This window comes from Osmerus eperlanus, chromosome 12 (genome assembly GCF_963692335.1).
Source record: "Osmerus eperlanus chromosome 12, fOsmEpe2.1, whole genome shotgun sequence".
NCBI lineage: Eukaryota > Metazoa > Chordata > Actinopteri > Osmeriformes > Osmeridae > Osmerus > Osmerus eperlanus.
The window spans coordinates 2875850-2895192 of NC_085029.1; the positions used below are offsets into that span (position 1 = coordinate 2875850).

The window sequence follows — 19343 nt, forward strand, 5'->3', positions numbered from 1 at the left end:
TATCACAGGACTAGTGTTTGTATTTTTCTCCTTTATTCCTTTCAAATAAGACCTGTATCTTTGACACAAAGGAAGGGCTTTGGTCTCAAATGGAGGGAAACTTAGGCTGTGGCTTCCTGTTTGAGTCAAAACCCAAGGGGCACAATCCCCCCCGAAAGATAATCTTAGACTTTACATGTCAAATTACGTTCTTCATAAAGCTACAGAGGTATTTACATATTCCATTGGCCCTGTGCATAATGAGCTTATGCATGTAAGGGGATTTAAAGGAGGAATAGCTTGAGTCTCACCTTACTTCCAGTTTGTTGGTTAGTCTTATTAATGAGATGATTTAAAAACGGTGTACTGACCTACAGTATGCAGAACTGGCGTCCCGCCTCTCACCACCAGAGGTCAGTATGTTACTGACGTGTGTGTGTGTGCGTAGACTCGCCATCTCCATTGGCGATCATGATGAACACTGACCATTGAATAGTCTTAAAGCATGCATTCTGTGCTCGAAATCAGCTTGTCTCCATTGACAGTTACATTACAAATATGGAGGAATCATCCAGCATTCAATACATTGTCAATAAATGATGGCAGCTGAGGAGGAATCGGTCGGAGTTTCAGTAATCAGTGTCCTTTCTTATAAACATGATTGTATTAACATCATATTCTCATGTCCCAAGTCAAACACAAATTCTTTCTGTCTCCCTCTCTCTCCTACTCGCTCACACACACACACACACACACACACGGTACATACAGTATATGGCTGCTATACAGAGCATGATGGAGTGTTCATATGATCCGTGTCTGGGCGGGGCGACAGCGTGGCCAGTAGGAGTGAAGACTGAGGACCAGAAGAAAGACAAGCAGCAAGGCGATGAAGGTCACTATGGTGACGAAGCCTGCGTAGGGGAGAGGGGGCGTGTCAGGCGCCTCTGCTGGGACCATGTTGGTCAGGTTCAGCATGTAGCCCAACGTCCAGCCAGCGTCACTCCCTGATATCTACGCACACACAGGCAGGAAGGGTGGGGTTGGGGGTACAGCAAAAACAGGAAATACATACAATGTACGTCCTTGTGTGCGTTTACACGTCCTACCTTCTTAATGAATTTGATGTCGTTCCAGCTTTCCGACGTAAAGTTGTAGCCTTCCGTCAACAAGGTGACAATGTAGGTCCCAGAGAAACAGTACTCAGCCAGGTACTTCTCCTTGATATCTGGATGATCCTGCTTTAACTTCACAAAGCACAGCAGGAACACACACTGAAACATGACACACACACCCAAGCTACCCCGAAAAGTAATAAAGACAGTATTCAGTGCTCGTGTGTGTTGACTGACCTGTGTCCAGGGTGTAGCACAGTAGCGCTCTAGTTTCTCCTTGACTCTCTCCAAAGGGTCAGAGGTCAGATTCAGGAAGTTCATCACAAAGTAGAAGGCTGAGAAGGCCTGAGGGGAGCCAAACACAACCACAGCCAAAGTCAACAACCACTCCTGGAGGTCCTGCACACCCCAGGCACCGCAAGCCAAAAGAACACCCACCCATCCTCCATGCAAAACAGTCAGTTTTTTAGGACCTGCCACATTAAGTAGCACACAAAATACATCCCCTACTGCGTGACATTTTTGGGTTAACATTAAAGTTTTAGGGGGAAACCGCAGAGATTGTGCAGATGATGCTTTTGCCATGACCTGTACGTGTTTGGATACAAGACTCACCCCAAAGGTTCCTCTCAAGGGTGGCTGGTAGACCTTGTTGAAGGAGCAGGAGCTGAAGTTGCATCTGCCAAACTCAAAGACTCTTCTGACCACTTCCTGGCATTTTGATGCATTTCCTGTTCCGACGTGGGTGAAATTGATTTCCTTTGGTTTCCTGGCTGTCACACAGGGGCTTTTGTACACAGCTGAGTATTCCTTAGTAACGCTGTAGCCTGGGTGGAAACATGGGTCTGATACTTGCCTTTCACCTGACTGAGAGAGGGCAGGTGTTGACCATAGAATGTTAGTAGTTTTTCTGTCCCTGTGGTGAATTCAAAAACACAGACTCCCTCAGTTTCCATGTTGTCAGGTTTAAGCCTGGGCTTACCTCCGTGAGCTGGACCAGGGCTAGTTTTAGCACCTGGTCTTTACCATAACAAAGGAAGCTATGAGTGTACAGGTGGTAGTCGTTTCCATAGAGACGAAAGGCCACAGCGTTTTCCGATGACTCCACTTCCTGATTGGACACAAAACTGATCTGTGTGGAGGCTCCGCCCAGGTCAAGAGCTCCTCTAGTTCCCAAGCCCTGGGATAAACACACACACACACACACACACACACACACACACACACACAGAGACATTAACACATACGTTAACACACACACCCATGCTAAATCGGTGGAGGTGCTTACCGTTCTATACAAACAAACACACACCTGTCGGAGGCGATCATCGAGGTAGTTGACAGTGACCCAGCCGAAGGCTCCTTCCTCCAGACCTGTGAGGATCCTAGCTCCCTGGAAGGAGAAGGGGAACATTTGCAACTCCCTCTCCACTGCCGTAAACACCTCACTCGACGCACTCCGGTTCTCTTTCCTGGAAAGCACAAACACACACACACACTATTCACTGTAGTGCTCTTGTCAACTTTTTTAGGGACTGATTTAATCAAATATTTACATTTAGTCATTTAGCAGACGCTCTTATCCAGAGAGACTTACAGTAAGTACAAGGTCATTCCCCCCGAGGCAAGTAGGGTGAAGTGCCTTGCCCAAGGACACAACGTTGTGTGGCATGGCCTGGAGTCGAACCGGCAACCTTCTGATTACTAGCCCGATTCCCTAACCGCTCAGCCAGCTGACCCAAATATTGACACATTTTTGTGATGCACACATACACAGAGGTTGGGCTGGCCAACCTCTGTGTATGTGTGTGTGTACCTGAGCAGCCTCATGCCGGCGGTAGCCCCCAGGTACAGCGGGGTCTCCTGGTGCCTGCTGAGGGGCACGTGGCGCTCAGCCTCCTGAAGACACTTCCTCAAAGAGTCCCCGGCCTGGCTCGGAGACGACGAGTAGCTGGAGATCCCAGGGCCTGCACAGCAACACAGAAGAGACGGCAGACTTACAGAGGAGTGGGAGGAGATGGAGGGAGGACAAGGTTAATGGATGTTGAAGTGAGAGAGAAAAGGTCATGATGGCTAAGCATGAGATGGCCAGGAGAGTATGGACCTATGTGCTGTGTTTGTTATACATCTGTTTGCTGTTAACCACAGATGGAAATGTAGCCAGCTGGGGGGTATTACAGAAAGCGGGTTCAACAAACTGTGAACCTAACCCTGAACTTTGACTTGATTTAACCTAAAATTGGAAACTTTTTTTTATATATACTTGGAGTACGTCCACTCTGAGTTAAGCGCGGGCATGAGAATTATTGAAAGCCAACATCAATGGAGCTCAGGTACTAGGATTCACTATGGCACCTGGCGACAAAAAAACTTTGTCCTACTTCACCATGCTTCAGATCGAAGTGTTAATACGTGTTTATGGTGAATCTGAGCACATATTCCTGAAAAAAGCAAAGAGACAATTGGCTTGGGAAACCGGGGGCTGGCTGAGTCAATGCATACATTTGAATGCAGTAGCCAGTCCATACATTGAACATTTAACCACACTGTCCATTGATATTACAGTAATAAACTTCCACTCCAAGACGACACACACACACACCTGCGAGAACTTTAGGATAAACACTATCAGCTAGACAGCTGCTATGCAGGGGCCAGGGGAGGAGAATTCTTATCAATGTTGTATAAATGGTCTTGCATGAAGACTAGTTTCTCAGACAACTTTGTACCACCATGGACATGCACCTTGCTGCATGCGCAAGTAATAAACTTTCTTGACTTCATCGACTCTGTGCACTACTTGAGAAAAGATTTTTCCAACAAGTTAACCTTCATTTTGTAACCTGTTTGCCTTGTAACTGATTAAATTCATTTGCAATGTTATCACGGTAAATGTTTATTTTATTTAAGCTTACTTTGACCATTCTTGCTCTGATTTAACCCATAGAGTCAAATAACTGTAATTCCATTGGTATTGGCATTATTTGGTTAATGTTAAAGATCCTGTAAAGTAAATTCCATGTTTTGCTTCTAAGTACATTATATACGTGTGAAATGAGTTCCTGAAAGCATGTGCAAAGCTAAAACTTTGTCGCACTGAAATGTGGAGTTACACCGAAGAACAGTTTCTCTTCCGTTTTCAGATCAGGTTTTAATGGGCGGAGCCAAAAAATGCCCTATCTACGTCATTTCGCCCCATCTACGTCAGATCACTGAATGGCTCCTCCTGCTGTACTTTTATTGTAGCTTACATCAGCTAGCTAGCTAGCTTCAGGATGTCTCCCACCACCCGCAACTGCATCTTCCCTGGATGCAAGAACTCCAGCTGCGCTGCAACGCCATTTAAGTTCCCTGTTGATAATGAAAGGAAAAATAGGTGGATAGATTTTGTGAAGAGCCACGCTGATGGAAAGCTTCGGATAAACTCCAACAGCCGCCTCTGCGCCACTGACCATTTCATGGCGGACAGTTTTAACATGGACCAGAGACAGACGGGGTTCACCAACACACGGCTTCTCTTGCAGCGCGGAGCCGCACCGAGCATCGCCCCCCCCCGGCCGTTCATCCTCCGCTCGCACCTGGACCATCCACCGCCGCCAGCAGTTCATCACTCAGTTCTGTGTGCTTGTTATAATTATGCTAGATAACTTTTCCTGAGGTCTGCTATAATTAGTGCAAACCGCTAACTTGATATTAGGCTACTCGGTGTAGAATGATGGTATTTTGGTGAAATGGTAGCTAATGTGCTAGAAGTAGTTGGAGAGCTCACTGTCTGCTGTCTCTGCTGTAAATGTTTACTCCTGTGTTACAGCTCAGGGGAATATTTCATTTAGGCTATATGCCTCTGTATGTTTCACTCATTGAACAAATACATTCTAATTCTATACTGTTTTGTTCGGCTTGACGTAGCGTCCATTATCTGGGTTGTAGGTAGCTTACTTGAGAGAGGCGGCGCCTTCCAGCGAGGGGGCCGAGCTTCAGCTCTTTCAGGCGACACGCCCCCCCCAGTCTCAAACAGAGAAGACTGCTGATTTTCTCACGATTTCAAAGCCTAATTTAACATACTTGTCTGTGTTTTTTTTCATTCTAATTTGGATGGGTAGTTAATAACACATTATTATGTGGTGTGGTGAACTTGAAACTCGTTTTTAATTCCACTTTACAGGATATTTAATACCATGGGCGATTTTAGGATCAGACCTTTAGGGGTGCCCAGCCCCCAATGAGAATGTGACATGGATACATGCCTTGCAAAAGTGTTAAACCCCTTTGCTAATAAATCACTAATTTCTTTGGATAACAATAAATGTATTATGCGAAATATTGAATGAATGAAAAAACTAAGAAAGTCCATTATCTTCATGAACTACCAGCATCAAATTAAACGATAATGATAATGAATGAATAAATAAACATGGTTTGAACTCGTCAGAGCACTAAAACTTATTTAAGATAATAATAATTAATTATTTATTTATTTGTATTAATATTTTAAAAAATTGTGGTGCTGAGATGAAATTTATGTGTGCTTGAGCAGTGGCGATTTCTTTAAGACTGCAAGGGAAGCTCGGCTTCCCCTAAAATGTCAGAAAATGTATGGTCAAATATTTACTATTGTGTTAACATTTTAAATGCGTTAGAACACGTTCATCTCGAAGACGAGTTCGTTCAGAATCAGCTACATATAGCAGGTCGACTGACTCGATTTCCTTCTCATACATTCCCGTAGCGTCACAGTGCATTTCTCTGTTGAAGCCTGGCGTCCATGGGCTTCAATGGGGCTGCTTGGAACGTTTTTTTTCAGTGCTTCGAAACTATACGGTCATTGGATAATTGCTGCGATTATGTCCCGCCCACGGACTCTCAGCGTCTCTGGGGGTGAATGGAGGAGTGGGCTGGCCTGGACTCCCGTGTGATGATTGGAGGGTCTGTCGAAAGACTGCATCTCCTTTTGATTGACAGCGATTTTGTACTATAAAAAGTCGCCAAAGCTATTCGAGCTCAGTCCCATCGCGGATTTTGCAAGTGTAGTCGAAGGAGAAACTGCTGCAACCTATTTCTTGGTATTTGCTTGGCGAATTTGCTAGCCAATTTTCATCATACATTTCATACAATTATACACCACATTCCTTGTTTCAATTTCACCTAATTCCCACATAAATAAATTGTCAATTTTATGATGTAGGCCAAAATTAAGCTTGCCCTCTTTGAAGGACCAGCAGCCGCCACAGTTGAGCACCCTTAAAAAGAGTCTAAAATCGCCACTGGTTAATATACTGTTCGGTTTCGCATCTTCCTTCAAACCATAGGGGAATTAGTTTCGGTTGTTTGGCCTATAGAGCTCCGAGAGTTGACGTCATGCAATGCATATATATATGCATGCCATCCACTCAAAATGTAACATTAGCCTGCTACTCTTTAGCCGGCTCGCAAGCCCAAACAAGGGTGTGCGGCGTGCCTGTTGTTTTGTTTCCGGTCTAGCTAGATCCGGTGTGGTGTTGTAGTTTTTCTAACGTCACTGGCCAAGTTTGCTAGGCCAAAAAGAACGTTAATCTCGCAATAAAAAAATTGACGCTGTTAAAATGGGTTGCTTTAACGGCGTTAATAACGCGTTTAACTGACAGCACTAATAGATTTACATTTCCATGTGTTCACACAAATAAATCTGTTGTCACCTGTCAAAAGTCTGGGGGCGGGATAAAGCCTCTGATTGGTGAATGAACAGTATTACACACCAGGCAGGCTCAACCTGTCGATCAAGCTCTCTTCGATACAGAGGGAACCTCTATCGGCCCACTCTGCAGCCTCAATAGGGAAATGCAGAGATTGTCATAGAAAACCTGCTAGCGGGTAAGTTAGGTTCACAGAGTAAGTTACCATTGGACACTGACCAAAGGTTTTTGTTACTTCTCTTTCTGGAACGGAAAACACAGAGTTTGCCTCATTTTAGGGTTACCCAACTCTTTCTGGAATACCCCCCTGGTTAGGTCAAGCAAGACACAAGTCAAGCAGGCATAAACTGTGCCGCTATCTCTGTGCCACATTCCTGAAGAAGTAAAGGAAGATTAGCTTGCTAGAAAAAAGATCTGCACATGCATTGTATGTAGGTCTAACAACTCACAGTATTATGCATAGTAGCTAACATGTAAAGACATTTATTGAGCACAGAATAGACTTTTGCTTGCAAAATATATGTTTCTGAGCTCCAAATCTCCCATTGCCTGTTCAGGGGATATTTGTTTACAAATGTCTTCCTTTGCTCTGTCAGGAATGTTAAATCAGACAGACAATCAAATACTGTGAATCAGAGAAATGAGGCAACATTATGAAGCATTTCCAGATACTGAGTTCATGTGTCCTTTAAAGACTATTGGCAATTTAGTAAAAAAGTTTACAAACTGTATAATTACTTGTATGTTGTTACACATAGGAACTGATGAACTACAATTGAATAACCGTGGTTATTCACAGTGGTTATATACAGTAAATACAAGGTGGCTTGACCACATTTAAAGATTATTATCGCAAGCATTGATTGTCTAGGGTCATTGTTGTCAATGCACTCTTAATGTATGAACCAGTAGTTTGTGTGGGTGTTTGTGTTTGTGTGGATACATGCGTGTCAGTGTGTCTGTGTGTGTCTGTGCATGCGTACGTGCATGCGTGTCTGTGTGTGCATGTGTGCACGTACGTGTGTGTGTGGGCGTGTCTGTCTGTGTGTGTGTGTGTGCACCTCACGCCTACCATTGACCTTGCAGGCGTGGGTCTGCTGGACTCTCCCTGTGTCGTTGTCCTTCTCTGCGGGCCACTGGTAGATATACATTGCTGTGTGGGACGAGCCAGCATCCAGCACAATGCCATACTAGCAGAGAGAGACAGACAGAGAGATGGAGAGACAAACAGAGAGAGAGACAGAGAGAGACAGATGGAGACAGACAGAGACAGCGAGATGGAGAGACAGAGAGACAAACAGAGAGAGAGAGAGAGAGAGAGAGAGAGAGAGAGAGAGAGAGAGAGAGAGAGAGAAAGAAAGAAAAAGAGATAGATAGATTAGACAACACAAGGACTCTGTGGTCCATTAGCGTGGTGTGGTACTTGTGTTTGTCTTCATACTCAGGTGATGTCTGCAGCCTGCCCAGGTGGGAGAGGAGAGCCCCCCAGGTATTGGTGTAATGACGGTACCTTGTACTTCTGGTGGAGAGGCTGGTTCTGCATCACTGTCACCGTCACCAGGGCAACGATCGCTATGACGCCGAGGACAGCGATGAGGATGGTCACTGGTCGATGCCAGGGGTTCTTTCCTTTCATCTCTGAGAGAGGGGGTGTGAGAGAGGGGGTGTGAAAGAGGAGGTGCGGGGGCATATGAAAAGGTGGAGACAGGAGGTGAAGACGAAGTGAGACGCACAGAGAGACAGACAGACACACAGACAGATAAGAGAGACATGCAGACAGAGGAACAAGGAGACAGACAGGGAGAAAGAGAGACAAAAATGGGAGGTACAATTGACATCTTCTGTCCAGATGCTGGTAATTTGCATTAGTGTCCCAGCTGCATGTAATTAGCTGTGTGTGTGTGTGTGTGTGTATGGGTTCAGGGGGGCTTGTTTTCGTGTTTTGATGTGCCGTAACTAAAACATGAGCCATTATCCGGTCGCACTATAATTTTCCGTCGCACATGGCCTGTTTTCTGGTCTTACTTAAAGCACTTCACTTTTGTTTCCCACCCAACAAAAGTATGTCATTTCCAGGCTGTTTCAAACCTTTCCAGGAGATGTCAAAAACATCAAAGGCACTTAGCTTTGTCTACTAAGAGGATTATTCCTTGACAATAAGATCCATAAATCATCAATATACTACATTATGTAAGAGTGCTGTCTTCTACAAACTGGTACTAGAACAGCAAGCTATTATATAATACACATGATAATACATGTGGGATCCCAATAAATATGAATGATGAAACGCTCATGGTAGATTTGAGTTCAGAGGAATTGTATGTTTCAGAGTTGTGAGCGAAACCAGGACGTCATCAGTTAAGCCTCTAGCTGAGCCAACTATGCACTCTCTGTCTGACTAAACTGTGTGTTCTGCGATTGTTTGGTTTTCATTCTTCGCTGAGGCTAAATTAGTTTCTACTGTTTAAAAAAAGGGAGGTGTGAGGTGAGTCTCTGCTCATAAACTCACTGACACAAACAATAAATCACACACCATCTGGATCTTTAACAATATGACGTTTAACAAGCAGTCGTTTCATATTCCTTTGCTGAGATGATGCTGTTAAGCTGGCTAGGTTCTACCACATCCCCCGCTTGACACACATAATTACACTCCCCCCCCTCACACACACACACACACACACACACACACACACACACACACACACACACACACACACACACACACACACACACACATGCATGCAGGCACACATCACCCTAATGTAAACTAAACCTAAAACCTTTGACTCACAGGGATGGGTACATATACAACACAAAGAAAGACCTGCTGTGTGCAAACATACCATCAAAGAACTATTATGTCTTAGATCCTTAACCGGACCAATACTCACCAATCTAAAACTAAAATAGATCCAGGAACGTACCACTACCCGAGACCTACAACTACAAACGCTTATTTTTAGGACTGTACCACTACTGAGCTCTAGGATTGATCCATGTTTGGACTGAACAACCATGTTACTATGAAGACAAAAAGAGACGCAGCGAATGAAGGAGAACACTCACCTCTGATGTCCTTTTATGGGAACACACTGCTTGCTGAACGAATACAGGGAGACAGGGAGAGAGAGAGAGAGAGAGAGAGAGAGAGAGAGGGAAAAGAGAGAGGGAGAGAGAGGGAAAAGAGAGAGGCGGCGAGCAGGAGGAAGAGACAGAGGGGAGATTGCTCCAGGGCAGGCGGCGAAAACAGGAGAGCTGAGAGGAGACGGAGAACAGAGAGATAGCAGGACACAATGGCTGTAAAAATGTTAGGAGATAACGAAAGTTTTTTTTGTCTGTGGAGGAGGTGGAGGGGAGCAGAGTGGAGGAGAGCTGTGCAGAGGGGGGTGTTTTTTAGAGAAGCACCGCTGAAGCTCTGAGTTTGGCATTTCCTCCCCAAGCCTAGGCAGCACAGCTTGTCACCATGGAGACACAGCTCGAATGTGCATGTGTGTGTCTATAAGCCCCTAAAAGGGGCTCTTTCTAGGAGGGGTAATGAGAAGCGAATGCCTGACTGTTTATGCTGTTAAGACTGTGTGTGTGTGTATGTGTGTGTGTCTCTCTCTCTCGCTCTCTCTCGCTCTCTCTCTCGCTCTCTCTCTCGCTCTCTCTCGCTCTCTCGCTCTCTCATGTGAGACGAGCAGGAGAGAGAGAGATGAGGGAACTCCTCTGGCTGCTTGTACTGAGGGCATTCTGTGATGTCATCGCTGTGACGGATTGGAATTCCCTGTGTTTGTGTTGGGGAGTGTGTGTGCCTCTGTGTTTGTGTGATTGTGTGTGCGTTACGGAAGAGGGTTTGGTGGGCAGGGGGGGGTGTAAGAGTTAAGCAGCAAGCATGCCCGGACTACAGATGAGATGGGACATTTGAAAAACATTTGTGTCCAGATATGTGAATGCACACATATGTAAGCAACACACGTATACACACGCGCATGCACACACAATGCTGTCTCTTATCATACTCTAGCCTCTCTTCCTGAAGAGGGGCCTATCCATCCATCTCTCTCTCTCTCTCTCTCTCTCAAATGAACCACCCACTCACTCACCCACGCACTAACACACACACCACACACACAGTCTCCTCTGGTGACAAGTATCCTGCCTTTGTTCCAGTGTTGACTGGCATCAGTGAGTGTTCCTCCACCTCCATCCTGACTCCTAGCAGATTTTCCCTCACAGCCCGCGCCAAAAACATACCCACCCTCCCTCACTCTCTCTCTCTCCCTAACTCTGTACCACCCTCCCTCTCTTCCTCCCTGCCTATATTCCTTCCTCCTACCCTCCCTCCCTCCTTGCCTCTTTCCCTACCTCTCACCTCCCTACCTTCCTCCCTCTCTCCCTCCTTACCTCCCTCTCTTCCTCCTGTGAAGTTCAATCCGCTATTCTTATGAAGAATGGTAAACTCAGTCCAATTACAGGCATTCAAAGAAAACTTTCTCAGGAGTCGTTTCCTAAACAACCTATGTCATCCTAACACTTCTGGACGTGTGTCAAAGAAGCAACGTCACTTTTGTAGGGGGATGGTTAAGTAAGGATTGGAGACATGACAACAGATAAATAAGGAAAATGATCTTGCATGAATCATTTCAAATGTATTAGCGTTAAGATAATACACGCTTAGTCACAGTAACATGTACTCACCTGCCTCCCCACTGTAAAACTGCCTCATACTGCAAACACACACTCAAAACCAGCTATACAGACACCGAGGCAAAGGAGAGAATAGAGGGAGAGAATAAAATAGTTGTTTTGCAGGGAGAAGAGAGAGGGTGAAGATCAAGTCAGGGATTTAGCTAGTTTCTCCTGTTGACCTCTGCTACTCCCTGTTTCTCTGTCTGTCACTTGTTCTTGCCTGTTTTCCAGGTCTGTTCCAGTCCGGGTTTTACCCCTAGCCCATTTCTCTAGCTTCGCTGCTCCAGCCCTCGAACCAGCTTCGCACCTGTCCTGCATCGCTCATTAGTGTTGTGCTTTTGTACATTACCTGCCTTGCACTCTGCCAGTTCGTTTTATGTAGTTTTTCTGTCCTCAGTAAAGCTTCTTGCTACCTGCACCCCCCGTGTCTGTGATCTGCTTTTGAGGCTTCTGAGCAGAAGAGAGAAGACCTGACAGAGGAGAATGGGTGAAAAGAGGAAGATTTGAGAGAGAGAGACAGAAGATAGAGGGAGGGAGAAAGAGGAGAGAGAGGAGGGGAGGAGAGAGAGACAGGAGGGAGAGAGAGATGGAAAGATAAAGAGGAGAGAGAGACAGACAGAAAAGCGAGAGACAGAGGTAGATTGTCTCACTTTGTCGGAGTAATTGTGTTTTTTGTAATGAGTCAATCATGAGCCACATCTGAGCCTCAGTCACTGAGCGGAACAGCATGACATGTGCTGTGACAACTGCTGCTGTCAGACTGACACTCACCACCCGCTTAATGAATACACACCACAAGAGCACACACACACAGTCCAGTGTCCTTGAGAAATTCAAATAAGACTAATTTCACAACCCGCCTTAAACCGAGGCCAGATGCGACACAAAAAGTGGTAGACATACACTTCCTGTCCTAAGGGTACTTCTGCTTGTGAAATATGAAAGACTGCAGAGTAAGGATCTTTGAACCATCTCAACAGCAACTTCATACTATGGTGGTCATATCTGTTCTGAGCTGCAAGTTTTGAGCTTATGCAAGTAGCAAGGCTACCCCCCCAAAAAAATCCACAAATAAAATAAACGTTACAGTTACATATCATAACTGTAGAAACTGGCGACAGCTCTAACAGTACCAGAGGATAATAGTAATTTGTTACATCTACACACACACTCGACAAACTCAGATACTTCCTGAACGCGCCAAATGGTTGCTTCCACCTATATCGCTCCAGATGCCCTCATCCTCCTGTCACCGCTTCTCCATCTGACACTGACCACCCTCAGCACACACCACCTTCTTTCTGGAACACTTTCTTCATAATTGGGTGTGCTCAAGCCTTCGGCGAGAGCACAACCTTTGTTCTCTCACATATATATTTATTGGGTGTGCTCAAGCCTTCGGCGAGAGCACAACCTTTGTTCTCTCACATATATATTATTATTATTATTATTTTTATTTCTTTTTGCCCCCCTAAAACTCAGTCAATACTTGGCCTACCTAGACAACCTAGGTGTCAAAAGTTTCGTCTTGGTAGCGATTGAGTTGCTTCTATTGGGATTTACGTTCCGTTGCATGGTTTAGGGTGAAGTTAAGTTTTTGTGGCGAAAAGTGAAGCTAACGGTGGCTAATTTGCTAGCCACAATCACTGACGTTACTAACGTCACTACGTCACTAACGTCACGAAAACACGCGTGACTACCTTTGGCAGGACATTAGTTTCGTATCTGTTAACTTGGGGGATAGCTAGGCTAACTATAGCTTTACTGCAAGGCAGCTGCAGAAACGCCACAAGCAAAGAGGCCAGGGTGATAACTATTTACTCATTTTACTTTGTGATATGACACACAATTGTGATGTGTAATGTAACTACAATATAAGCTGATATTATTAAGGAAGTACATCTACTTTCGGAAACAGTAGTCTACTATTTCACTGAAGTATTAGCATCATGACATTATAGCCTGTGTTGCCCGGGCAACACATACTACAGTGGTCTATGATGTACTGTTTTCAATCGTTAAAATACACATTCCTCACATATACATTTTCGTTGTAGGATTTATTCTGACATTAGTAAACGATTTGTTGGTGAAATTACCATTACCTGTGGTTTCAAACCAGTGTAGCTAACTGCAACGCTGTACAGTAGTAGCTTACGCGAGACACACTACAAAAACATCTACAGTACACAGCTGTTTAGGAAGTCAAATGGCGACAGAACATGTTCGGCACTCCCCTTACTTAAATCAAAAGTCTATGTAACTACTAACCTTAACTTCATTGCCACAGCCTAAACGTTGTCAATCTGTTCATGAAAATAATTAATTTCAGCCTAAACCATACAACGGAACGTTAAATCCAATTCAACCAACGCAATCGCTACCAAGACGAACACAGCAGTAGTCTAGTACTGTACCGTAGTAGTACAATTTACCGGGGCAGCTTCTCCACACAGGGCTATATCGCATTTTGCGTTGTTACTGACAATGGTCGCTACCAGTGAACTTTTTATGAATGAGCGATTTTCCACTAAATAAATGTCAAGCTTATTTACGTTTTGGGGGGCATATTTTCAGTTAGCAGATGGTACTGTTTGAATCGCGATTCCATCTTCTACTGCCGGGTAACGTCGTAGAATAATCTTCAAAGGGGGTTCTTTATTAATGAATGAATGCAATGAGTAGGCTACAAGCCTGAAAATATCACGAGAAGGGAAAAACTTAAAATGACGTTTAAGTCTTAGAGATTAGGTCAATTTTTACACCGGTCTGCCAAATGTATTTGTTTTGATTCAACGATGAGGCTGCCTCTTGCAGGGGAAATGAGAAGACATCTATTTCATTCTACACTTCACTCGTATTTTCAGTTGTAAATTAGCAGCAATTTTTTTTTCTTTTAAATCTATTTAATCTTTAGAAATAATAACTATGCATTTTCATATAAAATATACAGAAATCAGTTGTAAAAATGTCATTCAAAAACGGACCCCTGTGCAACCGACGCAAGCAAGCACACCCTACAATTTCCCCAGAAATTGTACCCTCTCTAGTTTATTTATTTATTTATTGTGAGAATGCTGTTCAGCATTCTCACTATTGTTTTTCAACTTCTTAGTTCTTCCGTTTTTTGGCCTTTAACTAGTTCTGCATACTTTCACCGATTCCTACAATTTATGTATCAAAACGTTCAGCTCCTTCAGGAGATGTTGGCTATGACTTTTGGTTTTTCTCACCTTTATACTTTTTAAGACATTAAGGTTTTTGTGCAAATTATTCTCCCATTAAAAGTAATGGTAAATCCTTTCAAATCATTAAAAAGCTTCCTCCTCTTTCAAACGTAACTACTTCAGCATACTTTCAGCTAGAGACACCATTCAACCTTTAAAATGTTCACAAGACATTCAGCTATTCCCAAATGATTCAGCTTTTTCAAATATTCAGCCAATTTTGAATTATGACAGTTTGAAATACATTAAAATGTTTGCTCCTTCTTGATTTTTATGAATGAGCAGCAAGCAGAGTGGCTTGCTGCTCTTTTTCTGATATTCAACTAATTTGTCAAACAAATTCCTCTAACGTTCATATAGTTTAACTTACAGAAACAAGTTATACCTTAAAATGTAGGAAAAATTGTCCTCTTTCAGCCAATGTAACTACTAAAGAGCTCACATTTACAGATGTTCAGCTATGAGCCTTGAAGCGAGAGCAGCCTTTCAAATTCTCTCACTAACTTCAATGGAGAGGTGAGTAAAATCAGTCAGAGAAAGCAAGAAGGAAGACGATTTCGAAACTGCCGGTAGAGAAATATTTCTGACCGCACAGACATATAAAGGACATCTCTGGTTTCGGCAGAGTCTTGGGTCTCGGAAAATATCCTTATATTTTGGATTGGACGTATAGTTTTGCGTCTAGGTCAACTTGTTTGAGGTGTGGATTCTAGGTAAATGTTCGTTTTTCTCTCTGCCTGGCTCGTTAGCTATCACAGCTGCGCCATCACCGTGGCAACCAAACAAACAAGCACCAGGAAAGCAAAAGGAACACGTTTTTGAAACTGCAGGTAGAGTCGTATTTCTGACTGCACATATATATAAAGAATATCTCTGGTTTCGGCAGAGTCTTGGGTCTGGGAAAATATCATTAGATTTTGGATTGGACGTACAGTTTTGCGTCTAGGTTAACTTGTTTGAGGTGTGGATTCTAGCTACATTAGTTATTCTCTCTGCCCAGCTCGTTAGCGATCACAGCTGCTCCATCGCCGTGGCAACCAAACAAACACGCACCAGGAAAGCAGAAGGAACACGTTTTTGAAACTGCAGGTAGAGTCGTATTTCTGACTACACATACATATAAAGAATATCTCTGGTTTCGGCAGAGTCTTGGGTCTCGGAAAATATCATTAGATTTTGGATTGGACGTACAGTTTTGCGTCTAGGTTATCTTGTTTGAGGTGTGGATTCTAGCTACATTTCTCTTATTCTGCGCCCTCACCGCGTTAGCAATCATAGCTGCACCATCACCGTAACGACAGACACGCACCACTCAGTCTCTCACACAGGTGATTGGTACATTTACTTGACCATGAGAAACACGATTACTAGCAATTGTCGGTTTATACCAATAATACGATTACTCCGTTTACATGTGTAATTAGTTATGCGATTACTCAATAAACGCGTCTACATGATTCTTTTTTATTAATCGTTGTATGCTCCACGGACAAAACTTGCACCATCATCCTTCTGCAACAAAGTGTCGCCGTGTCTTCCTGTATCGGCCCTACTGCTGTATGGTTCATTCCATCAACACATTGAATCCTACTAAGAAAGCCGAGTAACCGCATAGGCTACATCTGCTACTGCTAATACTATCCCAACTATAATTTCATCTGTTAAAACGATAATATTCTTGTTACGACTAGCTAGCCTACTTCTTCTTCTGTTTAACAGTTCAGCTTCTCCCGCATTGTAGGCTATTTTATCTGTTAGCTTTGTTAGATGATGCAGTTCAGTTTACACTGCCTCTTTTGTGTGACTCACACATTTTTGAAATTCATTTCAGTTTGCGGGTATTTTCTCATTTCTCACTTTTATACTTTTTAAAATATTAAGGTTTTTGTGCAAATTATTCTCCCTTTAAAAGTAATGGTAAATCCTTTCAAATCATTGTTGGAATGCTGCTCCAGCCCCTTTCAAAAATACCTTTCGGTTGCTTTGAAGCTTCAGCTTATAACTTTCTACTAAATGTTCACTATTTTCAGCTTTTTTAGCATGGTCAGCTATCCCCATTCAGGTTTTCAGCATTCTCACTGCTGTTTCGCAGGAACAGCCGTTTCTAGTTATTGTTTATTTTCGCCCCCCTAAGGATCAGTCAATATTTGGACTACATACACAACGGCGGTGTCAAAAGGTTCGTCTTGGTAGCGATTGCGTTGGTTGTATTTTTATTTACGTTCCGTTGCATGGTTTAACCCTCGTGCTGCCTTCGGGTCACATGACCCAAAGGTTCATAACGAACCATCGTTGTGTTTACCCAATTTTACCCAATACAAAAACAAATAAAAATAATTTTCTTTTAACCATCGCAATGTGGGGGGTCTGAGACAGCCCAACGGTTAAAAGAAAATTATTCACTTTGTTTTGGTATGCGGTAAAGTTGTCGCAATACGACGGTGGGTCACAATGACTGATGGGTCAGAATGACCCGAAGATAACACAAGGGTTAAGTAGAAATTGCGTTTTTGTGGTGAAAAGTGAAGCTAACGGTGGCTAATTTGCTAGCCACAGTCACTGACGTTACTAACGTCACTACGTCACTAACGTCACGAAAACACGTGACTACCTGTAGCAGAACATTCGTTTCACATCTGTTAACTTGGGGGATAGCTAGGCTAACTATAGCTTTACTGCAAGGCAGCTGCAGGAACGCCACAAGCAAAGAGGCCAGGGTGATAACTATTTACTCATTTTACTTTGTGATGTGAAACACAATTATGAAATGTAATGTACAATATTAGCTGATATTATTAAGGAAGGGGCCCACATCTACTTTTGGAAACGGTAGTCTACTATTTCACTGAAGCATTAGCATCATGACATTAGCCTCTGTTGCCCGGGCAACACATACTACAGTGGTCTATGATGCATCTGTTTTCAATCTTTAAAATAAACATTCCTCACAAATACATTTTCGTTGTAGGATTTATTATGACATTACATTACAAGTAAACGATTTGTGGGTGAAATTATCATTACCTGTGGTTTCAAACCAGTGTAGCTCACTGCAACGCTGTAGCCTACGCGAGACACTACAAAAACATCTACACATGTTCAGCACTCCCCTTACTGTACTTAAATCAAAAGTCTAACTACTAACCTGAACTTCATTGCCACAGCCTAAACTTTGTCAATCTGTTCATGAAAATAATTAATTTCAGCCTAAACCGTACAACGGAACGTTAAATCCAATTCAACCAACACAATCGCTACCAAGACAAACACAGCAGTAGTCTAGTACTGTACTGTAGTAGTAGAATTTACCGGGGCAGCTTCTCCACACAGGGCTATATCGCATTTTGCGTTGTTACTGACAATGATCGCTACCAGTGAGCTTTTTATGAATGAGCGATTTTCCACTAAATAAATGTCAAGCTTATTTACGTTTTTGGGGGCATATTTTCAGTTAGCAGATGGTACTGCTGATGCAATATGAGTAGGCTAAATGCCTGAAAATATCACGAGAAGGGAAAACTTAAAAGGACATTTAAGTCATAGAGATTAGGTCCATTTTTACACCGGTCTGCCAAATTTATTCGTTTTGATTCAGCTATGAGGCTACCTCTTGCAGGGGAAATGAGAAGACATCATATTTAATTCTACACTTCACTCGTATTTTCAGTTGTAAATGAGCAGCACAAAAAAAATGCTTTTAAATCTATGTAATGTTTATAAATAATAAGTATGCATTTTAATATAAAATATACAGATATATCAGTTGTAAAAATGTCATTCAAAAACGGACCCCTGTGCAACCGACGCAAGCAAGCACACCCTACAATTTCCCCAGAAATTGTACCCTCTAGTTGTTAAAATATAATCTATCTTAACCAGACCATTAATATTGATGTTGATTACTTTTGTTTAAAAGAAATTGCAGGTCCAGTACAAATGCTGTAAACTCTGTGTTGTGAGATAATGTTTTCAGTCCAGATTCAGCATGATCTAATATCAAGGTGAAGCTCCATAAAAGAGCGTGAGGTTTTATGACGATTTTGGCGGCATCTTGCTGTGAAACAGACCACCCTCTCCGCCCCTGCCAAACAGAATGGGTTTTGTGAGGAAAGAGCGTGTTTTGTTTTTAAAGCCTTTTGTTTTTTGCTTCATACATGTCTCAATGTTATCTCCCCTAAGTAGAAGTTGTTTAAGATAAGGTTTAAGACCACACTCAGTTAACCCCAGGGGGGTGGATTTGAATGTTACAGCAGCAGATAGACAGGTAGAGAAAAGAAAATAATTAAGATTTTATGCTCCAGCATGTGTCTGTGTTGGTCAACATCTACTCTGGAGCCGTCAGACTTCCAGAAGAGAACACCCAGAAACACGAGCACACATTCCTGCCTACACTCATGAGTCTAATATGGAACCACTCAATTAATGCCTCTCATGTGTCTGTGTGTGTTTCAGTCACCTACCTCTATGTGCAGCCATGAGAACGTTGTCTCCCGGCAGCTCAGATAATATCCCTCGATCTTCTCTCTTCCTATCTCCCCCCCTTTCTCTCTCTCTGTCTCTCTCTCTCTCACAATCACTCACTCACACTTGTTCTAGAAAAGCACTCTGCACCGTGTAATGTTTCTCCGCACCTCGGTTCATGTTCCCTCCCTTTATTATTTCAGAGAGCAAAG

General features: G+C 43.2%; 1 protein-coding gene and 1 long non-coding RNA gene across 5 annotated transcripts in view; one reads left to right on the top strand and one right to left on the bottom strand.

Moving 5' to 3' along the window:
- The window catches only part of LOC134030943 (uncharacterized), a 153871-nt gene that overhangs the window by 62826 nt on the left and 71702 nt on the right, over positions 1-19343 (top strand). The gene's annotated exons all lie outside the window — the stretch shown is intronic.
- entpd1 (ectonucleoside triphosphate diphosphohydrolase 1) lies at positions 17-19288 on the bottom strand. Of its 3 annotated transcripts, XM_062474387.1 has the most exons (11): positions 19131-19235; positions 11453-11913; positions 8277-8404; positions 7839-7956; positions 2911-3061; positions 2407-2566; positions 2077-2274; positions 1710-1961; positions 1332-1439; positions 1089-1226; positions 17-993 (listed from the first exon to the last, which is right to left on the bottom strand). In XM_062474387.1, exons 2-11 carry the CDS (start codon positions 11478-11480, stop codon positions 784-786), a joined length of 1491 nt encoding a protein of 496 aa, XP_062330371.1. In that variant the 5' UTR covers positions 11481-11913; positions 19131-19235; the 3' UTR covers positions 17-783. The 3 variants fall into 3 exon arrangements, with proteins under 3 accessions (XP_062330371.1, XP_062330372.1, XP_062330373.1); XM_062474388.1 differs by lacking the exon at positions 11453-11913 and having other exon boundaries at positions 19131-19288; XM_062474389.1 differs by lacking the exons at positions 11453-11913; positions 19131-19235 and adding an exon at positions 9839-10363.